We start from the raw sequence: 17,981 nt of genomic DNA on the forward strand, positions 1-17,981 counted from the left end.
CTTAGTATGTTGGTATAAAGTAGGTAAATAACTTGTTTCCCATAATGACTATATCGATTGAGACTCAATAATCATCAACCAATTTTCTAGATCCAAAACCTAATAAGTCGCTTAATTCCATTGAAAGCTTACAATAAAATTTTAAAAAACGTTATATAAAACAAGTCGCATCCAGAATTACTGTGTTATCTGTTTTAACAAATCATCCGAAAAGTTATAAGTGATGTGGTGCGTGCTACTTATATTGATATAAGTAGTATATAACGCGAGTCAGGAATGTAATGTCTGGCAGCAGAAGATGGGAAAGACCAAGAAAGGAAGAACGGGAATAGAAAACAATTAGTATGGAAATACAAGAACAACGAAGTCCGAGACTATTTTGCAAATTAGGTATTATAGTATGGTTTTTTCTATTTTACCAAGTAACTATATAATTTTGTGTTGAAGATAATTCGGTTGTCCTCACCTGTGTTCTCCTTCACTACAGTACTACTAATCGTATAACATTACTAATAGGATACATGGGGTTTACAATAATTCATTATCTAATGTCATTATTGATTTATTATCCAGAATGATATTTATTAACTCAAGGAGGGTAAAAAAGCTTATTTTTTTTTGTTTAAGGACAATTCCCCTTCTTTCATTTTAAAGTTCAAGGATTAAATTCTGAATAAAATAAGATCAAAGAATAGATGTATAAATGTGACATTAATTTAGTTGCTACTTTTTTTTATATCAATATAAGTACAAATCACTAAGGCTTAATAAAAGAGCACATATGTACAATTGATTGTATTGTCAAAAGAATAAACCAATAGGCTGATAACTAGAATATACAATTATCTCTATGACCTGTCTATTTATCGCCCGTTAAATTTTATCATAAAAATAAACTGCTTATGAGTCAATAAGTAGAAGATATTTTCTAATAGTAGTTTACATTTAAACATTATAGTGAAGTATTACTTGGAGATTATTTTCATAGACATTTATTATGTCATATTAATTATTAACAATTGAATATATTTAATTGAATTTCTATTAATTATGTTGGTAAATAACTATACTGTAAAAACATAATCTCAATTCGATTTCTATTATATGAATACAGTGTATTTGATTTTAATTCGTATTTTATCAATGACTACACAACGGTCAGTATTTCGACGAAGACGTTCATCATCTTTATCAACAATAAATACTAATTATTCAGATGATGAAGATTTTTGGTCTGCATCTTCTTCAAGAAAAACATCAAAAGATTCAGAATATAAGAAGAAAATAAGTTTGTCAGCTGTTCAATCATCCAATGAATTATATATTATGAATCCTAATGATATATCAAATGAAATTGAGGTTGGTTAAACTTTGTCTGTATGAATATTTTTTTCTAAAAAAATAATCAATGTAGTATATTGATACGAATATTTACTTTGCGTTAGTGGTATCACTGGGATATCCTTCAACAAGGGCACATACAAAAGGACAAGTATTAATAAGAGTGGGTATGAAAGATGACCCGTACAAGAACGACTATCAGAAAGGTGACCTAATAATCCAGATGTAAATCTTATTTACATTTCTTAACTTTGTAGCACAATTTAATGTCTAAATGTATAAAATCAAACTGAGTGCTATTCCACGTAAATATTCTGGCAATTATCTGTTCCTATAGTCTTCTAAAACCAGTTTAATGTGCTTTGCTAAGTCATTGTGCTTTTTATTTTCGTACTGTAGCTGGATTCATGGGACGAAATATCCAAATTTCAACTCATTCAGCATTATTCCTTCTTTTTAAATGCTAGAATGAAGGTATTCAGTGAGTTGATTACACCCAACACTGTTGGCGTTGCACAGTACAATTCAAAAAGTAAATCGGTTGAGGCCTCTCCATGCTGTAGGTTTCCTAAACCGATTGTCTTCGGAGTAATTTGTTGTCCCTTATTTATTCATTTTTTTACAAGAATAGTGACCCCATTTGACTGTCAAATGTAATTTTAACATCTGGAGACGGAAAAAAGCAAACGTTTGTAACTGATGAATGTGTAAAGCATAATGTTGATCTGTAGTATAACTTTGTTGATGGTTAAATGATTGCTGTAGCCTCAGCTATATACATTGGCTTAGATGGAACGAATAACCTTGTTGCACTGCATTTGAATAAAGTATTTGAAATACCAATTTGGTTGAATGCTTGCAATCAGTTATAATAACTGATGGATTAAAAGTTAATTTTAGTTCATTTAATTTCTTAAAGATGTGCACGTACGAATTAGTACTTCTATCGCTTGTTATACTGATAAACAATAAATTAACGAGATAAAACGTCATAGTGTAAACAGTGTAGATCTACATGAACAAATATGAAGATATTTTGCATATTGCAAAATGATATCAATGACGAAATCCCCTAACAATCCCATATTTTTAGTTGTAGAAATATAAAAATTAGTTCTTCATCTGATCTCCTATCATTCGGAAGGAAACACCCACCTCTCGCAGTCGGCTCCTATTCCGACAAGCTTGTTGATGTATCATCTGAGTTTAGATTTGGTAAATTTAATTGAAGGCCATGACAAATTTTATGCTCCATCCGCACCACAGGCAGTAGTTGAGTTAACACCCATCCAAAGAACCGGTAGATGCCATAGGTACAATCAGATGGGTTGCTTCTGTTGAAGAAGTTCGATCTTCTATTATTCTGACTGCGTATTTTGCATCTACCCTAGTTTTTTCAGAAACGTGGTTATATTCTGTTACCTTCTCTTAAGTACATTCACAGTTCGTCTAACAGAGCAACTTACACTTTGTTACATGGTATTTCGTAAATCACGAATTCTCATCATTAAGTACGTTCTCTTTTCGGAAACAGTAAAACATTAAAACAAACCTTCTTTGTTACTTTTTATGTACCCTAACTCTATTTCAGAAAAGAATAAAAAATAAAATAATCCATTTACAAAATAATAGTTACAAGTTCATCCATCTGATTACACTTTCACTTGAACTAATTATTGTAACTTCATTGAACATCTGTACGTTTTCTGTGGCTGGCAATTAAGTCATTTCGAAATTAAATGCTACTTGCTTTTCATGTGCCTCCTTTTGATGCTCGTTCTCATGAAATTCACCTTATTTGATATTCACCCTATTGAATCACACCTTTATGATGCACGTCATTTCGACTCGTCTTTACAGAAGTAAAGTTACTCGAAAACAAGACAAGAAACCAATAAATGTGATATTTAATACAATGTTTGATGATAAAATTATTCATTGATTTATAATCCCATACTGTATATGATTTCAAAGAAACCCTTATCTAGAGAGTTTTGATACACAATTCCTCTCATTGAAAATAAAAGGCAAATCATATCATTAACATACAGCATTTATACACTTAGTGAGCAAGTAGTTTTGGTGAACTGTCATCTATAAAGTAGTAAGTAACACTTAAAATAACTGAATATATATGCGATCATATGGACGTGATGTGCATATTTAGTACAAAGTTCAGTCAATCAATACCTTACCATACTAAAATCTGTGTTAAACACTTAAAGGTAAATAGCATCCAATGATATTTTAACAAGGCGAAAGTGAAATGAGGAGAAATGAGTATTTCATTCTGAATCAAATTTTCAACATAGTAGTTCTTGATTAAATTACCCTATTATTTTTGTTGACCCACCTCAAATATCTTAAACAGCACCATGGAAATATATAACATTGAAAGAATTAACAAAATGCCTTGATTGTGAACGAACAAGCCACCAGTTTGAAAATTACCGGAGAATAAAACAAATTAACCAAATAATAAATTAGTGTTTGACTATGCAATTATTAGCAGGCAATATATATATGTATATATGACTAAATAACAGCCCATTTATTTGGATTAAATGGCCATATATTTGAAATAACACATGGCAAATCCATCTTTATTCGCTAATGATGGGAAAGAGATTAAAACATTTCTGACAGGAATCTTAATTGGTTCAATACTGAGATATACATAATCATGTATTGGTTTCAACAATTATTTGACTAAACTCATATGCGTTAGAAAGAATAAACAATTCACATTTAATCTAAATTACTTCCAAGTCTCTAATCAATCCATAATTTAAAGCTTCCATGTTTATGAGTATCGCCACTTATTGTTCATCATATTTTTGTTAAAAAAGCAGTCGAATGTGTCTTTCGGTTCCCTAACTTTATTTTAATGTAAGATTAATAGAGTAAAAAAGCCTGAGTTCACGATAGAGTTTCTACAGGTAAATTTTGGATAACCACCAAACTGTTCAATTGAATTTGTGACCAGATTAGAATAACAATTATATGCTTGACTGCTGTATCCGAATATTCTTTGAACAACAAACATAATCAGACAGTTGATCTAATTAAGTCCCACCAGTTGTGTTTCCAACAACCACAAGACGAGGAGGCGTATGACGTTTTGATTGAAATGAAACAAGAAAAACTGGTTGACATTGGAAATTTCTAATCACAGTTGGACAATGATAAATAAGAGAACTACAGAGTTCCTCATAACGACTTTATTTTCATGATAACTTTAATAGTCATCCCTCTATCATATATAGTATGATTGCTAAGTTTATAAATCTTCAGTCAGAAAAACAGATATTCAACTATCATCATGATCCGTAAAGCGTAATTAAGTTTTCCAGAATACATGTATTATATTCCATACACGAACACTTTTTTAAATCAAAAGTGTTTGGTATGCTATTGGATTAGAATAAATGTATGATCAAGTATCAGAATACTATAAACATTGATAAGGCATCATACGATCTATTAATAATAACCGCTCAAAAAAAATTTTAAAAATTTATTGGTGTCTCATTTCTTCTAGCAACAATCAATTCTTAGCTTCACAGTTGTAGATTTATATGAATCTAACATAAAACACTATAAGAAGGGATTTTGTGGATATTATAGTAATTTCAATAGTTGAGATCATGAGTCAATTTAAGGCAGGTTTTCCATTATGGTCTAGCTTCATTAACTCATGATCTCAACTATTGATAAAACACTATTCTCCCGTTATAAGGTATTAAAGTGATATTATTTTTAATCCAAATTTTTTGAAGTATCCTACACGAAAACGATAGCTCAAACGTAAAAACTGAGTACAGGTACTGATGAAATTCAGGATATGAGTTATCATATAGTACAATAATATATGTCTGTCAATAGCACGAATTTCTAAAGCACGTTCTGAAAAGATAGCATTAAATGCATCATAAATTTGGGTGAAAAATAAAATTAAACTATTCCTGATTTCGAAGATACAAGTTAGAACGGACAGTTACATGACCAAAGCCATAAAAGGCTATTGCTTAAACACATAATCCAACGATTGTCTAGCGTTTTTATTTATCTATTTTTTGAACACATAAATATTGGTACAAAGGAGAACCGAATACATATATGACACTGAAGTCACTTAATTTGTGTGTGGCCTGTGATACTGATCGGGTGCACAAATCTCTTAGAGAGCCACACCTGGAGTCTTCGACCTTAAGGTCTGATCCATAAGGCAGTGGAGCAACGTCAGGAGATGCACTCCCATGGTATCTGGTGATCACCAACATGTACATACGTCATTTCTTTCTTCAGGATACCGGAGCCCTTGTGCACCATTCGTTTGGAATCAGGGTTTTCCAACTCTTCTAAATGGACCCTCCGTATTCACCAACCGGGATGAAGCACCAGACATTCGCTTTTCGTTCTTTCAATTTCGTAAGCAACACCTCCGTGAAGAGAATTGAGTGTGTAGGACTTCGTTGTGAGTGGCTGTATACACGTAGCCATGTGAGAGCATTTCGCGTGAGAGAGCTCACACTCCCCACCCTTGGCTATGCCATGGGGTTTCTAAGAAAAGACATTGATTTGAATAAAATATATAACTCTTTCAAACACAGTTCAAGTAAAATTATATTAAAAAATTAAGAATAAGTCAAAATAACATAGTACAGATTAAATGTTTATAAAACCCACTGATTTATAAATAATTTTTACTCATCAAATTATTCAATTGTACTTAATTCATTACGTTTTTTAAGGTTATACTCAAGAAACCAGTAACTGATTTCCAGAAATTTTAGACAAAACTGCAGACTTTTGGGATATCTTTTTTCATAGTCTCAAGTCATTTGGTAAACCAATAAATGCCAAGAAGTACTGTACAACTGCCTTGGTTTATTGTTTAGTAACGAACCCACCATATGGGACCAAAGTATTTATCTTAAGTCTCTCATTGAGTAGGTTACATTCAAACCTCTGAGTTGAATTCCGGTGATTCACATTTTCAGCTCTCTTTGATTCAAGGTAAAGCGGGATCATCACACGATGATATCAAGGGTAACTAACCTATTTACGATCCGTTTGGATTTAACCCCCCAGCAGAAAATTCTAAATTTACTTCAAAACTAGTCATCAGGAAATTCGTGATTATTTTATATTTGGATGTTTTACAGATATCCCTCCTTAAACTTGTTCAGATACAGTTAACAATGATCCTTCAATTGTTATGGATCCATGACTGAAACTATTTTCCAATTAAATTATTAACTACATACCATCCTACTAAAATACAAAGGTATTAGCATCTATACACTTTTTAAAGTCAGTAACTTAGAAAAGTATTCACCTATATTAATAGTTTATCTCTTTCATTTTAGTATTCACGTGAAACTTTATACAACTACAATGAGTCACACACAGTAAGAGAATCTCGAACAAACTCTTTTCAATTCGATAATATTATGTGTCGACGACAATCAGTTAGTCTGCCTGGATTTCATGAAGGATTGAATTCTGGTAAATTAGTATCAAGATTAAGTTTAGTTGGTGATGAACTTGAAGAGAGTTTAAAGGTAAATATAGTATTTTATTATACATGATTTTTGAAGAGTTATTTTAATAAACATTATGTTGTCAAAAGAGATACACTTCTAAGGTAATAAGTGCTTGGAATGAGTAGTATTCCACACTCCCTTGTATCCTATTAATAGAAAATTTGATTTTTATTGAAATCATCAACCGCTTTGTGAATATTTCATACTAGGACGAAGCGGCCGCTCAGGGCGTCCAGGTTTTCGATGGTGTTCTAACTTAAACTGATTCATAAATTCAATGAAATTCAACAACTTCCACGACCTTATACTGAGAAAGTTTGAAAATGTCCTATTGTGGATCTTCATGACATTATCATATAGGCTATCGAATTTGGTATAGAACTTTTTATTATTATTACAATGACAAATTAATTAATTCAACAAATCTTTAACAACGTTTCTTTGTATCATAGAGAATGTCAAATGAACTGTTATTTAAAAGAATGAATGTTATAGAATAGTTGTGAAACCGTGTGAAATGATAAAATTTAGATCATTTAAATAAAATTCTTATGTTTATATATGTACAAAGTCTTATTTAGAAAAAAATATTACATTATTGATGCTAATTCTATTTTCCCTTACGAAACTAACCATCTTATATAATTTAAACATTGATTTCCATTAATAACGACTTGAAACTCGACCAACAGAATGGTTTTATTCTCTTTTCTTTCTCATTGAAAACAATAATAGGTAAATCAATAGTGTTTAATTTAGTAGTAAGACTGGCGGTGCGTTTACAGGAACAGTAGATAAGATATGAAATGAGTATTGGTAGGCTGAATCATAAATCATTTGAAAGTTTCATTTGGTAACAATCAATGTTAAAACAAGGATTAAATCTACATATTATGTTTTGTTAGTGACTGAATCCAGGATACATGGTTCAACTTTTATGGAATTAATCTTAACGTATATACCTGCATCCGTGTTGATGTTCACAGAGAGATCTAACACAAGTATCAGCCACTAGACTGATGAGTTATGTTGGTCACTAGCTTTTTCAATGGAATGAAGTGATCAGCAACTCTCCAAAATATAACCAATAAGTAAATCTAGGCAGTATTGAATCATCCGTTCAAGGAATTTATGTACTGAGGTTAGTCAGTTCAGTACTAAATTAATACTAAACAGTTTGAAATCATTTAAGGGCGAATAAAAATCTATTGTTTACTTTATGGACATGCATTTAAGAAGTGACATGAACCCCTCCCTCATCCGTAAATAAACTGAAACTGAATAATATTCTAAGAACAGCTTAATGTTATGAAGTTATAACAAAAATTAAACACCCAAGAAGAGATCATTGTAAACAACGTAACTAAGCAACAAAATTGTTGTTATCTTTTAAACCTAATAATTTGTATAGTTATAAATGTATCATATTAGCTGTATAACAGTCAACTAAAAAACAACACCATTTCCACTCAGCATTTTCCTTTCAGTTAATTTTTTATCGTAAAATCAACTGTAATGACCAAGTTATACAGTGACAGTCTGGTGGTTGTGAGTTAATTAAAGGTATTTACGAATTTTAAATTGTATGTGTAGGTAATGATTAAAAAAAATTAACAGATCAAATTATGAGTAAAGAAATTCTCAGAGTTCGCAAAAATTCTTAAAATATGGATTATTTGATTGATAATTTAATGCTTATTATTCTTGGTAAACTGTTTAAGTGTTAACAAATAAGTGAGAATAAGGATAGATAGGAAATTTAGCCTTGGCAACAATGGCTGCTATTTATGAACAGATTCTCTATGTAGAAGGAATTGGCCGGTAATCTGATCACCATCGCGACGATCGTAAATAAAACGGTAAAAGCTGGAAAACATTTATCCAAGTACCTGGATTCTTTCACATCACGTAGACGTTAATGCCTTTAACTACGTGTGGCAGAAGAACAAATTAAATCACAGAACAAATTAAGTCGATTATAATACTTACTTACTTACTTACACCTGTTACTCCTCGTGAAGGAGCATAGGTCGCTCACCAGCATTCTCCATCCAACCCTGTCCTGGGCAATCCTTTCCAGCTCCTTCCAGTTGTAATTCATCCTTTTCATATCTGCTTCTATTATCCGACGTAATGTGTTCTTTGGCCTTCCTCTTTTCCGCTTCCCTTCAGGATTCCAAGTTAGAGCTTGCCTCGTGATGCAGTTTGACGATTTGCGTAATGTATGTCCTATCCATTTCCATCGTCTTTTCCTAATTTCCTCTTCAGCTGGAAGTTGGTTTGTTCTCTCCCACAGAAGGCTATTGCTGATGGTATCCGGCCAATGGATGTTGAGTATCTTGCGTAGACAGCTATTTATAAATACTTGTACTTTCTTGATTGTGGTTGTTGTAGTTCTCCAAGTTTCAGCTCCATACAGTAGAATTGCCTTGACGTTCGTATTGAAGATTCTCACTTTGATATTGGTTGAAAGTTGTTTTGAGTTCCATATGTTCTTCAATTGTAGGAATGCGGCCCTTGCTTTGCCAATCCTCGCCTTTACGTCTGCATCTGAACCTCCATGTCTATCGACGATGCTTCCCAGATATGTGAAGGATTCTACATTGGATTGCTGTTCTCCGCTTTGAATTTGAGGACCTTGGTTTTCCCTTTGTGTATGCTGAGGCCTACTGATGCAGAGACTGCTGCTACACTGGCTGTCTTTATCTGCATCTGTTCGTGTGTACGTGATAGGAGGGCTAGGTCATCTGCGAAGTCCAGATCGTCTAATTGGTTCTGAGCTGTCCATTGTATTCCGTGTTTTCCTTCAGATGTCGAGGTCTTCATAATCCAGTCGACCACCAGAAGAAAGAGGAAGGGAGAGAGTAAACAGCCTTGTCTGACTCCGGTCCTTACTTGGAATGCATCTGTCAGCTGTCCTCCATGCACTACTTTGCACTGTAGTCCGTCGTATGAGTTCCGGATAATATTGACAATCTTCTCAGGAACTCCGTAGTGTCGAAGAAGTTTCCATAACGTCCTCCTATCTACACTGTCGAATGCCTTTTCATAATCAATGAAGTTGATGTATAGTGACGAGTTCCACTCAACTGATTGTTCGACGATGATCCGTAGTGTTGCAATTTGGTCTGTGCACGACCGATCCTTTCGGAATCCAGCTTGTTGATCTCGAAGTTGGGCATCTACTGCATCCTTCATCCGGTTCAGCAACACCCTGTTGAAGACTTTCCCTGGTATTGACAGTAGTGTAATGCCTCTGTAGTTTTCACATTTGCTCAGATCTCCTTTCTTTGGAATCTTGATGAGGTGTCCTTCTTTCCAGTCCATTGGCACTTGTTCCTCCTCCCAAATCTTTTTGAATAGAGGGTAAAGCATGCTTGTGGTTACTTCGACGTCTGATTTCAGTGCTTCAGCTGGTATGTTGTCGGGTCCTGCTGCTTTCCCGTTCTTGATTTGTCTGACGGCCATTCTAATTTCTTCCGTCGTTGGTGGGTTGACATCTATAGGAAGATCTGTGTGTGCTGCTTCGATGTTCGGTGGATTCATTGGAGCCGGCCTATTCAGGAGTTCCTCGAAGTATTCTACCCATCTGTTTCGCTGTTGTTGAATTTCAGTGATTGGCTTGCCTTCTTTGTCTTTGACCGGCCTCTCTGGTTTACTGTATTTCCCTGATAGTTTCTTCGTTGTATCGTAGAGCTGTTTCATATTTCCTTCTCTAGCAGCTTTTTCTGCCGTCGTTGCTAATTCTTCCACGTATTTCTTCCTGTCGGCTCTAATGCTCCTCTTCACTTGCTTGTTTGCTTCTATGTATTCAGCTTGTGCTTGGACTTTCTCTGCTCGTGTTCGGCTGTTGTTAATTGCTGTCTTCTTGTTCTTCCTTTCTTTGATCTTGTCCAGTGTTTGTATAGAGATCCATTCCTTATGATGGTGTTTCTTTAGGCCCAGAACCTCTTGACACGTTGAAGTCAATGTTTCTTTGATGCCTTTCCAGTTGTCCTCCATGGTAGTTTCTTCTTCCTTCAGTAGATCTTGAAAGGCTTGGAATCTGTTGTTGAGAGCTATCTTGAATTCATTGAGTTTATCAGTATCTCGAAGGAAGGCTGTATTGAACCTTTGTAGTGCTGTTTGTCCACTTGTCCAGTTCTTTTTTAGCTTCAGTTTTAAATTGGCTACAACTAGGTGGTGATCTGAAGCTACGTCAGCTCCTCTCCTGGTTCTCAAGTCTTCCATTGTCCTTCGGAATTTTTTTTTATGCAAATATGGTCTATCTGGTTCTCTGTAGTGTGGTCCGGTGAGATCCATGTAGCCTTGTGTATACACTTGTGTGGAAATATTGTGCCTCCTATGACTAATTTGTTGAATGCACACAAATTTGCAAATCTTTCTCCATTTTCGTTCCTCTCTCCCAGTCCATGTCGTCCCATAATATCTTCATATCCAGTGTTGTCTATTCCGACCTTGGCATTTAGATCTCCCATCAGAATGGTGAGGTCCTTTCTTGAGCATTTCTCTATGATTGACTGCAGCCGCTCGTAGAATTGATCTTTAATGTCGTCGTTGCTATCATTGGTGGGTGCATAACATTGGATAATATTCATTAAGATCCCCTCCTTCTTTGTTTTGAATGATGCTTTGATGATTCTGGATCCGTGGGATTCCCATCCTACAAGTGCATTTCGTGCTACTTTGGACAGCATAAGAGCAACTCCCTGTGTGTGTGGAGCATTTTCCTCTTCGTGACCGGAGTATAGCAGCATCTCTCCCGTAGCTAGCCTTTTCTGTCCAGCTTGGGTCCAGTGGGTTTCGCTGATTCCCAGTACTGCCAAGTTGTATCTCCTCATTTCCGTTGCTATTTGGCTGGTCTTCCCGGTTTCCCACATTGTTCGGACGTTCCATGTACCTATAAAAATTTTTGCTCTGGTTGTTAGAAGGGGCATCGGCCTCGTGGCTTCCGAAGGAATTCGGCTTTCACCATGAAGCGTCATAATTCTTCTAAATGAAGACCTTCTAACTCTCAGGGCAGAGTTAAAATGGTTTGAATTATTTTTTCTGGTAAGCGTTTTTTAGCGAGTTAGTTTTCTACGGGATGGGGACGCTAACCCCATGCCCAACCCTCCTCCTTTACCCGGGCTTGGGACCGGCAGTAACTCTAGAAGAGCTACAGGCGGAGTTTCGATTATAATAAGTAGATTGAAATTTGATGATATTAAATGGATATTCTCTGTCTACTTCATGTCAATTTCAAATTCCTCATTGATATCTATAAACAATAAACCGCGAATATCAAGCATTGCTTTTATCACCAATCAACAAGAGACTGGTTATTTGACCAAAACCATAGAATGTAAATAAAAATGGGAATTCTTAATTAAGAACTTAAACTGAACTATGTTTATTAATCTTTCCAATTGTTTAAATGAATATTACTTTGCAATCCGGTCAATTTAATGCTAATTTAAATTCAGTTAGAAGTTTATATATAATTTTTAATAATTATGTTAGTTGAAAAAAGAAAATAGTGGAAGTCGAATTCCCCATGAAAATGCAAATTTAAATAAACTTACAAATTTACTAATTAAAAGTAATAAACACTAACTATTCAATGACAAACGTAAATTTAAAATTCAACGGTTGTTTACTTATTTGAAAACATAAATATTGATACAAAGGAGAACCGAATACATATGTGACACACAAGTCACTTAATTTGTGTGTGGGCTGTGATACTGATCGGGTACCTGAATCATAGTAGGTGGTTCTTTTAAAGAGCCGTACCCGGAGCCATCGACCTAAAGGTCTGATCCATATGGCAGTGGAGCAACGTCAGGAGATGCACTCCCATGGTAGCCGGTGACCAATAATAGGTTAATACACCTTTCGTTCCCTCAGGATTCCGGAGCCCTTGTGCATCATTGATTGGGAATCAGGGTTTTCCAACTCTACTAGATGGACCCTCTGTACTCACCAACCGGGATGAAGCGCCAGACAATCGCTTTTTGTTCTTTCAATTTCGTAAACAATACTTCCATGAAGAGAATTGAGTGAGTAGGACTTCGTTGTGAGTGGCTGTATACACGTAGCCATGTGAGAGCGTTTTGCATGGGGTAGCTGACTCACCTCACCCTCTGCCGTTACTCACATTCCAAATTGTCACAATTAAGAGAGAAAAGAATTTTGGTCTGCATGATCAACTATGTTTGTGAAAAACAGAAGTTGCCGGAAAAGACATTATTAGGTGTTCAGTAAAACACCAAGTAATGTGAATGTATGACATTGTGTCTTCAGGTTCACGTAAACCGACAAGGACAATACATGTTTGACAATGTCAGGGTTAATTGGTGTCTATATTGGAAATTCATTTATCACTACAAATTACTTAATAGATTTATGATTACCATAAGACATTACCAGACAAAAATTTAAACACAATGGACTTGTCATGTGGTTGTACTTGTGCTGAGGTTACAAAAAGAACATTGTACTGTGATCTCGTTTGCCATGGTTTTCTGTATTTTAACTGAAAATTTATAGGAAAATAAAATGTGTTATATTGTGAAAGCATCTGGGAAAATGTATTCACTGAACATAAAAAATTAAAAACAAATTCGCTGACAGTAGACATTCTATAAATTAACAACAATTTAGTTCACGCTATTGAACTACCCTCATCTATTGCCCACAGTGGATAAGCGTCTCATACTAGATATGGTTGAACTCCAACTATCACGGCCTTCTTGTACATTTGAGTTACGGATTAGGAGTAGTGGATGTGTACTCCTGAATTGTCCAATATTGAGACGAAACGACTCTTCAGTCCTTTCAAGTTTTCAATGGTGGTCTAGAGAAAACCAGTTGGTGTTTTGAACTAAAAAAAAATTGTTTAATCTCCACGAGTTTGTCTATTCTAAAAATTAAATCTGCTGATTTTGAGTATTTGAAAACTAATAACGGCAATTAGACTCATTCAATTTCTGTAAAGAATCATTTCATATTATTATTGTCATGTTTTAAAATATTTTTTCTCTATTTATCTTTATACTCTATTGAATTTTGTAGAAATCAAAAAACTTACATGAGATGAGCAGTAAAAGAAGATGGACTATATTTGATTGTTCAACATCAAAACCAGAATAATACTAATGATAATAATCCGCTTTATAAACAATGAAGATATGAATACAATGTCAGTAACTGAATCACATTGTTGAAGCATTAATTTATTGAACTGTCTTTCAAATAAACTGTATTCTTAATTAACTTTATTTGTGCACAATAATGTAAAAAGTAAACTAATGAGTTATTTATTTTTCCCATATTTACAAAATACACTTCATTCCTCTAGTAACAAATCTGATATGCTTTTTTTTTAAAAAAAATCAATCTTTAATCATAACAATATGAACAAACTTATCAATTGTATCCTGTATAAAAAGCACATGGTAACTATTAATTAATGAATATTGTACTTTCCTGCGAAAAAAAATCATTTCAAAGATGAGAATTTTACAAAGAAAACTTTTTTCTTTATAAAAAAAGATTTATTTATTTGTCACCATTAAGATAATTCGAACGATTTACCATTGAAATGAATAAGGAATCAAATTAATTTTCTTGAAATATAGTTGAAAATTGGTATGAAAGTACACTGAGATGATGTATCGATTTAATGAGTATGTATTCTAATTATCATTACTATTAATGTAGTAAAGTGACAAGTTAACTATGATAATCATATTAGATCTAAAGAAAGCAATCTCTTTTGTTTTTGTATTTTTATTTATTTCTTTTATTATTTTATTTGAACACATAAATATTGGTACAAAGGTACGCCGAATACATATGTGACACACAAGTCACTTAATTTGTGTGTGGGCTGTGATCCAGATTGGGTGGCCACTTCTGGAGTCTTGTACCTAAAGGTCTGATCCATATGGCAGTGGAGCAACGTCAGGAGATGCACTCCCATGGTAGCCGGTGACCAATAATAGGTTAATACACCTTTTGTTCCCTCAGGATTCTGGAGCCCTTGTGCATCATTGATTGGGAATCAGGGTTTTCCAACTCTACTAGATGGACTCTCTGTACTCACCAACCGGGATGAAGCGCCAGACAATCGCTTTTTGTTCTTTCAATTTCGTAAACAATACTTCCATGAAGAGAATTGAGTGAGTAGGACTTCGTTGTGAGTGGCTGTATACACGTAGCCATGTGAGAGGATTTCGCGTGGGGGAGCTGACTCTACCCATACTCGGCCGTACCATAGCATTTTACTGAATGAAAATAGTAGAATCCATCTATGTTTTAACTAAAAATTGGTTACTTTCTAAATCTTACAGAGTGTATTTCACGTTGAATATTTAGTTTACTAGTATTGGACTATTATTGTAAATTGCTTGTGAGAAAAGAAATCTTCATAAATAAACATTTTTATATTTACTGTATATTACTGTGAACACAAGTGCATAATCGTCTCTGATCGTTGTGAATTATTTATTATTCTTGATGTTTAGGAAATTCGCTTTCTTAAAATGCAGTATTTGACAGTTATTAGACTGAGCAACTTTATGAAGATTAGTTTAATTTTAGTATACTTTCTATCTTCCTGTACTTCTTAGAGTTCCACGACTATTCGGTTGATGCTAGTTCGTGAGGAAGAGAAATTGAGCTGGTTTCCACAAATCCGTTCACATGTAGTCACCAGTAATTAACTGCAAGATTAGCGACCGAAGTTGCATTGAGGAGCCATGACTGAAGAGATGTGATCATATCAAGTGTAAGACAATTACTTACTGATGACATCAAGTGTTTTTTCACACTCAATTACAAAATAACTGGAATTAAAAGTATAAACTTTTGAATTTTATTGCCAACACACTTGTTGTCATACCTGAAGGTCTTGAATTCGATCCCTGACATGTTTGTATTTGTGCACGGTTAAGTAGTTTAAAACTATAGTAAAAATCTCCATTCAGTATTCTCAAGTATCTAACGGTTTTCCAACTTATGTTAGCTCATAATGTAAGCTATCTGTACATTTCATTAATACTGGTCTTCTTATTGTAGAATATGGTTGAATAAGATATCTTATAAGCCTTTCCATGTTCAACATACTAACCTCTTAAAGTATCATTAAATACTAAAACTGTTTATTAGTTTTGTATTTCAACTCTGTAAAACCTTTTTTTTCAGTTTAACAATTCAAAAAGTGTTCGAAAGTAAAAACATTATAATAAACCTTTTTTTCTTGTTAAAATCATTTTACTTACAGAAAACCCTTAAAACATTTTAAAAATATTATGGTTACTGTGACCATTAGTATATAACGGCTATAGCAACTGTCAAATGAATTGCTAAAAGGAAAAAAAAGAACAAGTTACACAGTATGTCAACATTTCTTTAATATAAACTATTTTTTTAAACAATACAAACTTTACATTTTATAATCCTTGAAAATTTCCCAAAACTAAAATAAATAAAAATTGATTAAAACTATAATGTTCTATTACGAAAATAAGGTCAACATATTATGTCTTCCTTATGACCTTAAAATTAATCAATATATTTTGAGGGAAATCACAAAAATGGGTTACATTTGTTTAAGTGAGAATAAACTAAAAGAAATCAATCGGATTCAAATGATTTTAGGCATGAACACTTTTGTATACAAGTAAGTATATTCAATAAAACTAGTGATTTGTTTTAAGATTACCTTTCAGAAATATAAAAGTGATTTAGAACTACAATGTGTATGTATAAAATTAAGGATTCTTTAATGAAGAATACTATTATATCTATAATAATAAAAACTATCTGAACATTTCGTTTACTTACTTACTTAATTACTTACGCCTGTTACTCCTAATGCAGAATAGGCTGCCGACCAGCATTCTCCAACCCACTCTGTCCTGGGCCTTCTTTTCTAGTTCCATCCAATTCTTGTTTATTTTACTCATATGTATCTCCATTTCCCAATGTAATGTGTTCTTTGGTCTTCCTCTTTTCCTTTGGCCTTGAGGATTCCATGTGAGGGCTTATCTTGTGACACAGTTGGGTGCTTTCCTCAATGTGTGTCCTATCCACTTCCAGCGCTTCTTCCTGATTTCTTCCTCTGCTGGGATCTGGTTTGTTCTCTCCGACAGTAGGTTGTTGCTAATAGTGTCCGGCCAACGGATCCGAAGTATTTTGCACCATGCTTTTTTATAATGATTCATTTGAATTACAATTTTACATATATCATTCATTACATATGGAGGGTAAACGGGTATATGAACATGTTAAATGTTATTAACATTGATCATATCATAAGTAAATCACTTTGTTTGACACTAAATTCGGAGTGAATATTTCGTATTAAACATTTAACTCATCCATTTAGCTATGATTTGGGAGCCTGAAACCATCTTGAATTTCGGTAAAGATAAGTTTATTTGTTGGGATCCAATGAGATATTCTCGTTAAGATTTTCAGAAGCCAAGAAAAGGCTGAGAGCACTTCGTCTAATTGGTATAAGTCACGAAAATTTTTAAAAAAGTTAATTGATTGTGCTAAACTATGATTGGATGATTAATAAATCTGTTACCGAACTTTCTATGTTTCCAGAAGTTTCTAGTCTGGCAGTTGACAATAAGCCTACAAATAAGCTTGTAACCTGTACATAAATGAACCTTAGAGTAAAGCTTTTATTTATGTTTTGTGTCTTATCCTTATCGTTCAAGTTCAAGTGTAGAAGTAGCGTATAGAATATGGTAAATAGGTAGCAACAATGTAGCAACAGTTATTAGAGTAGAAATTTATCAGCATTCGAATATGTAATGAAACAATTTTTTCCAGATTGTAAACAACACTTTTATGACTAGTTCTTATCGGTTAGAATTACGGTTAACGCTTTCCAACAACACCGATTTCACCATATTCGGTACCATCAGAAGACAGATTATGGAGGGAAACCATAAGATGGAAAAACCCTTTTTGCTTAAATATAATTCCAAATGGTTATACATTTTATGCTCCATCATCTTATTTATCTAAGCGCAAAATTTTCTACTGATAAGCAAAGATGGATAGTGGCTAGCAGTGCAACCCAGGACGCAC

At 33.8% G+C, this 17,981-nt stretch overlaps 1 protein-coding gene across 1 annotated transcript; it reads left to right on the forward strand.

Annotated features, from left to right (window-relative positions):
• The first annotated feature begins 914 nt into the window (after window positions 1-914).
• On the forward strand, window positions 915-16,008 carry MS3_00001654 (uncharacterized protein). The gene is made up of 4 exons (XM_012946105.2): window positions 915-1,359; window positions 6,714-6,908; window positions 13,947-14,560; window positions 15,506-16,008. The coding sequence occupies exons 1-3, from the start codon at window positions 1,105-1,107 to the stop codon at window positions 14,022-14,024; spliced, it is 528 nt and encodes a 175-aa protein (XP_012801559.1). The 5' UTR covers window positions 915-1,104; the 3' UTR covers window positions 14,025-14,560; window positions 15,506-16,008.
• Window positions 16,009-17,981: the final 1,973 nt, after the last annotated feature.

This window comes from Schistosoma haematobium, chromosome 1, assembly GCF_000699445.3.
Source record: "Schistosoma haematobium chromosome 1, whole genome shotgun sequence".
Taxonomy (NCBI): domain Eukaryota; kingdom Metazoa; phylum Platyhelminthes; class Trematoda; order Strigeidida; family Schistosomatidae; genus Schistosoma; species Schistosoma haematobium.

Bases quoted from the DNA above. Each gene is read 5' to 3' on its own strand.
- MS3_00001654 (XM_012946105.2), top strand. From the start codon at position 1,105: ATGAATACAGTGTATTTGATTTTAATTCGTATTTTATCAATGACTACA. The intron at 1,360-6,713 runs GTTGGTTAAACT...CTTTCATTTTAG, and splicing joins ATATATCAAATGAAATTGAG to TATTCACGTGAAACTTTATA. The intron at 6,909-13,946 runs GTAAATATAGTA...TGAATTTTGTAG, and splicing joins AACTTGAAGAGAGTTTAAAG to AAATCAAAAAACTTACATGA.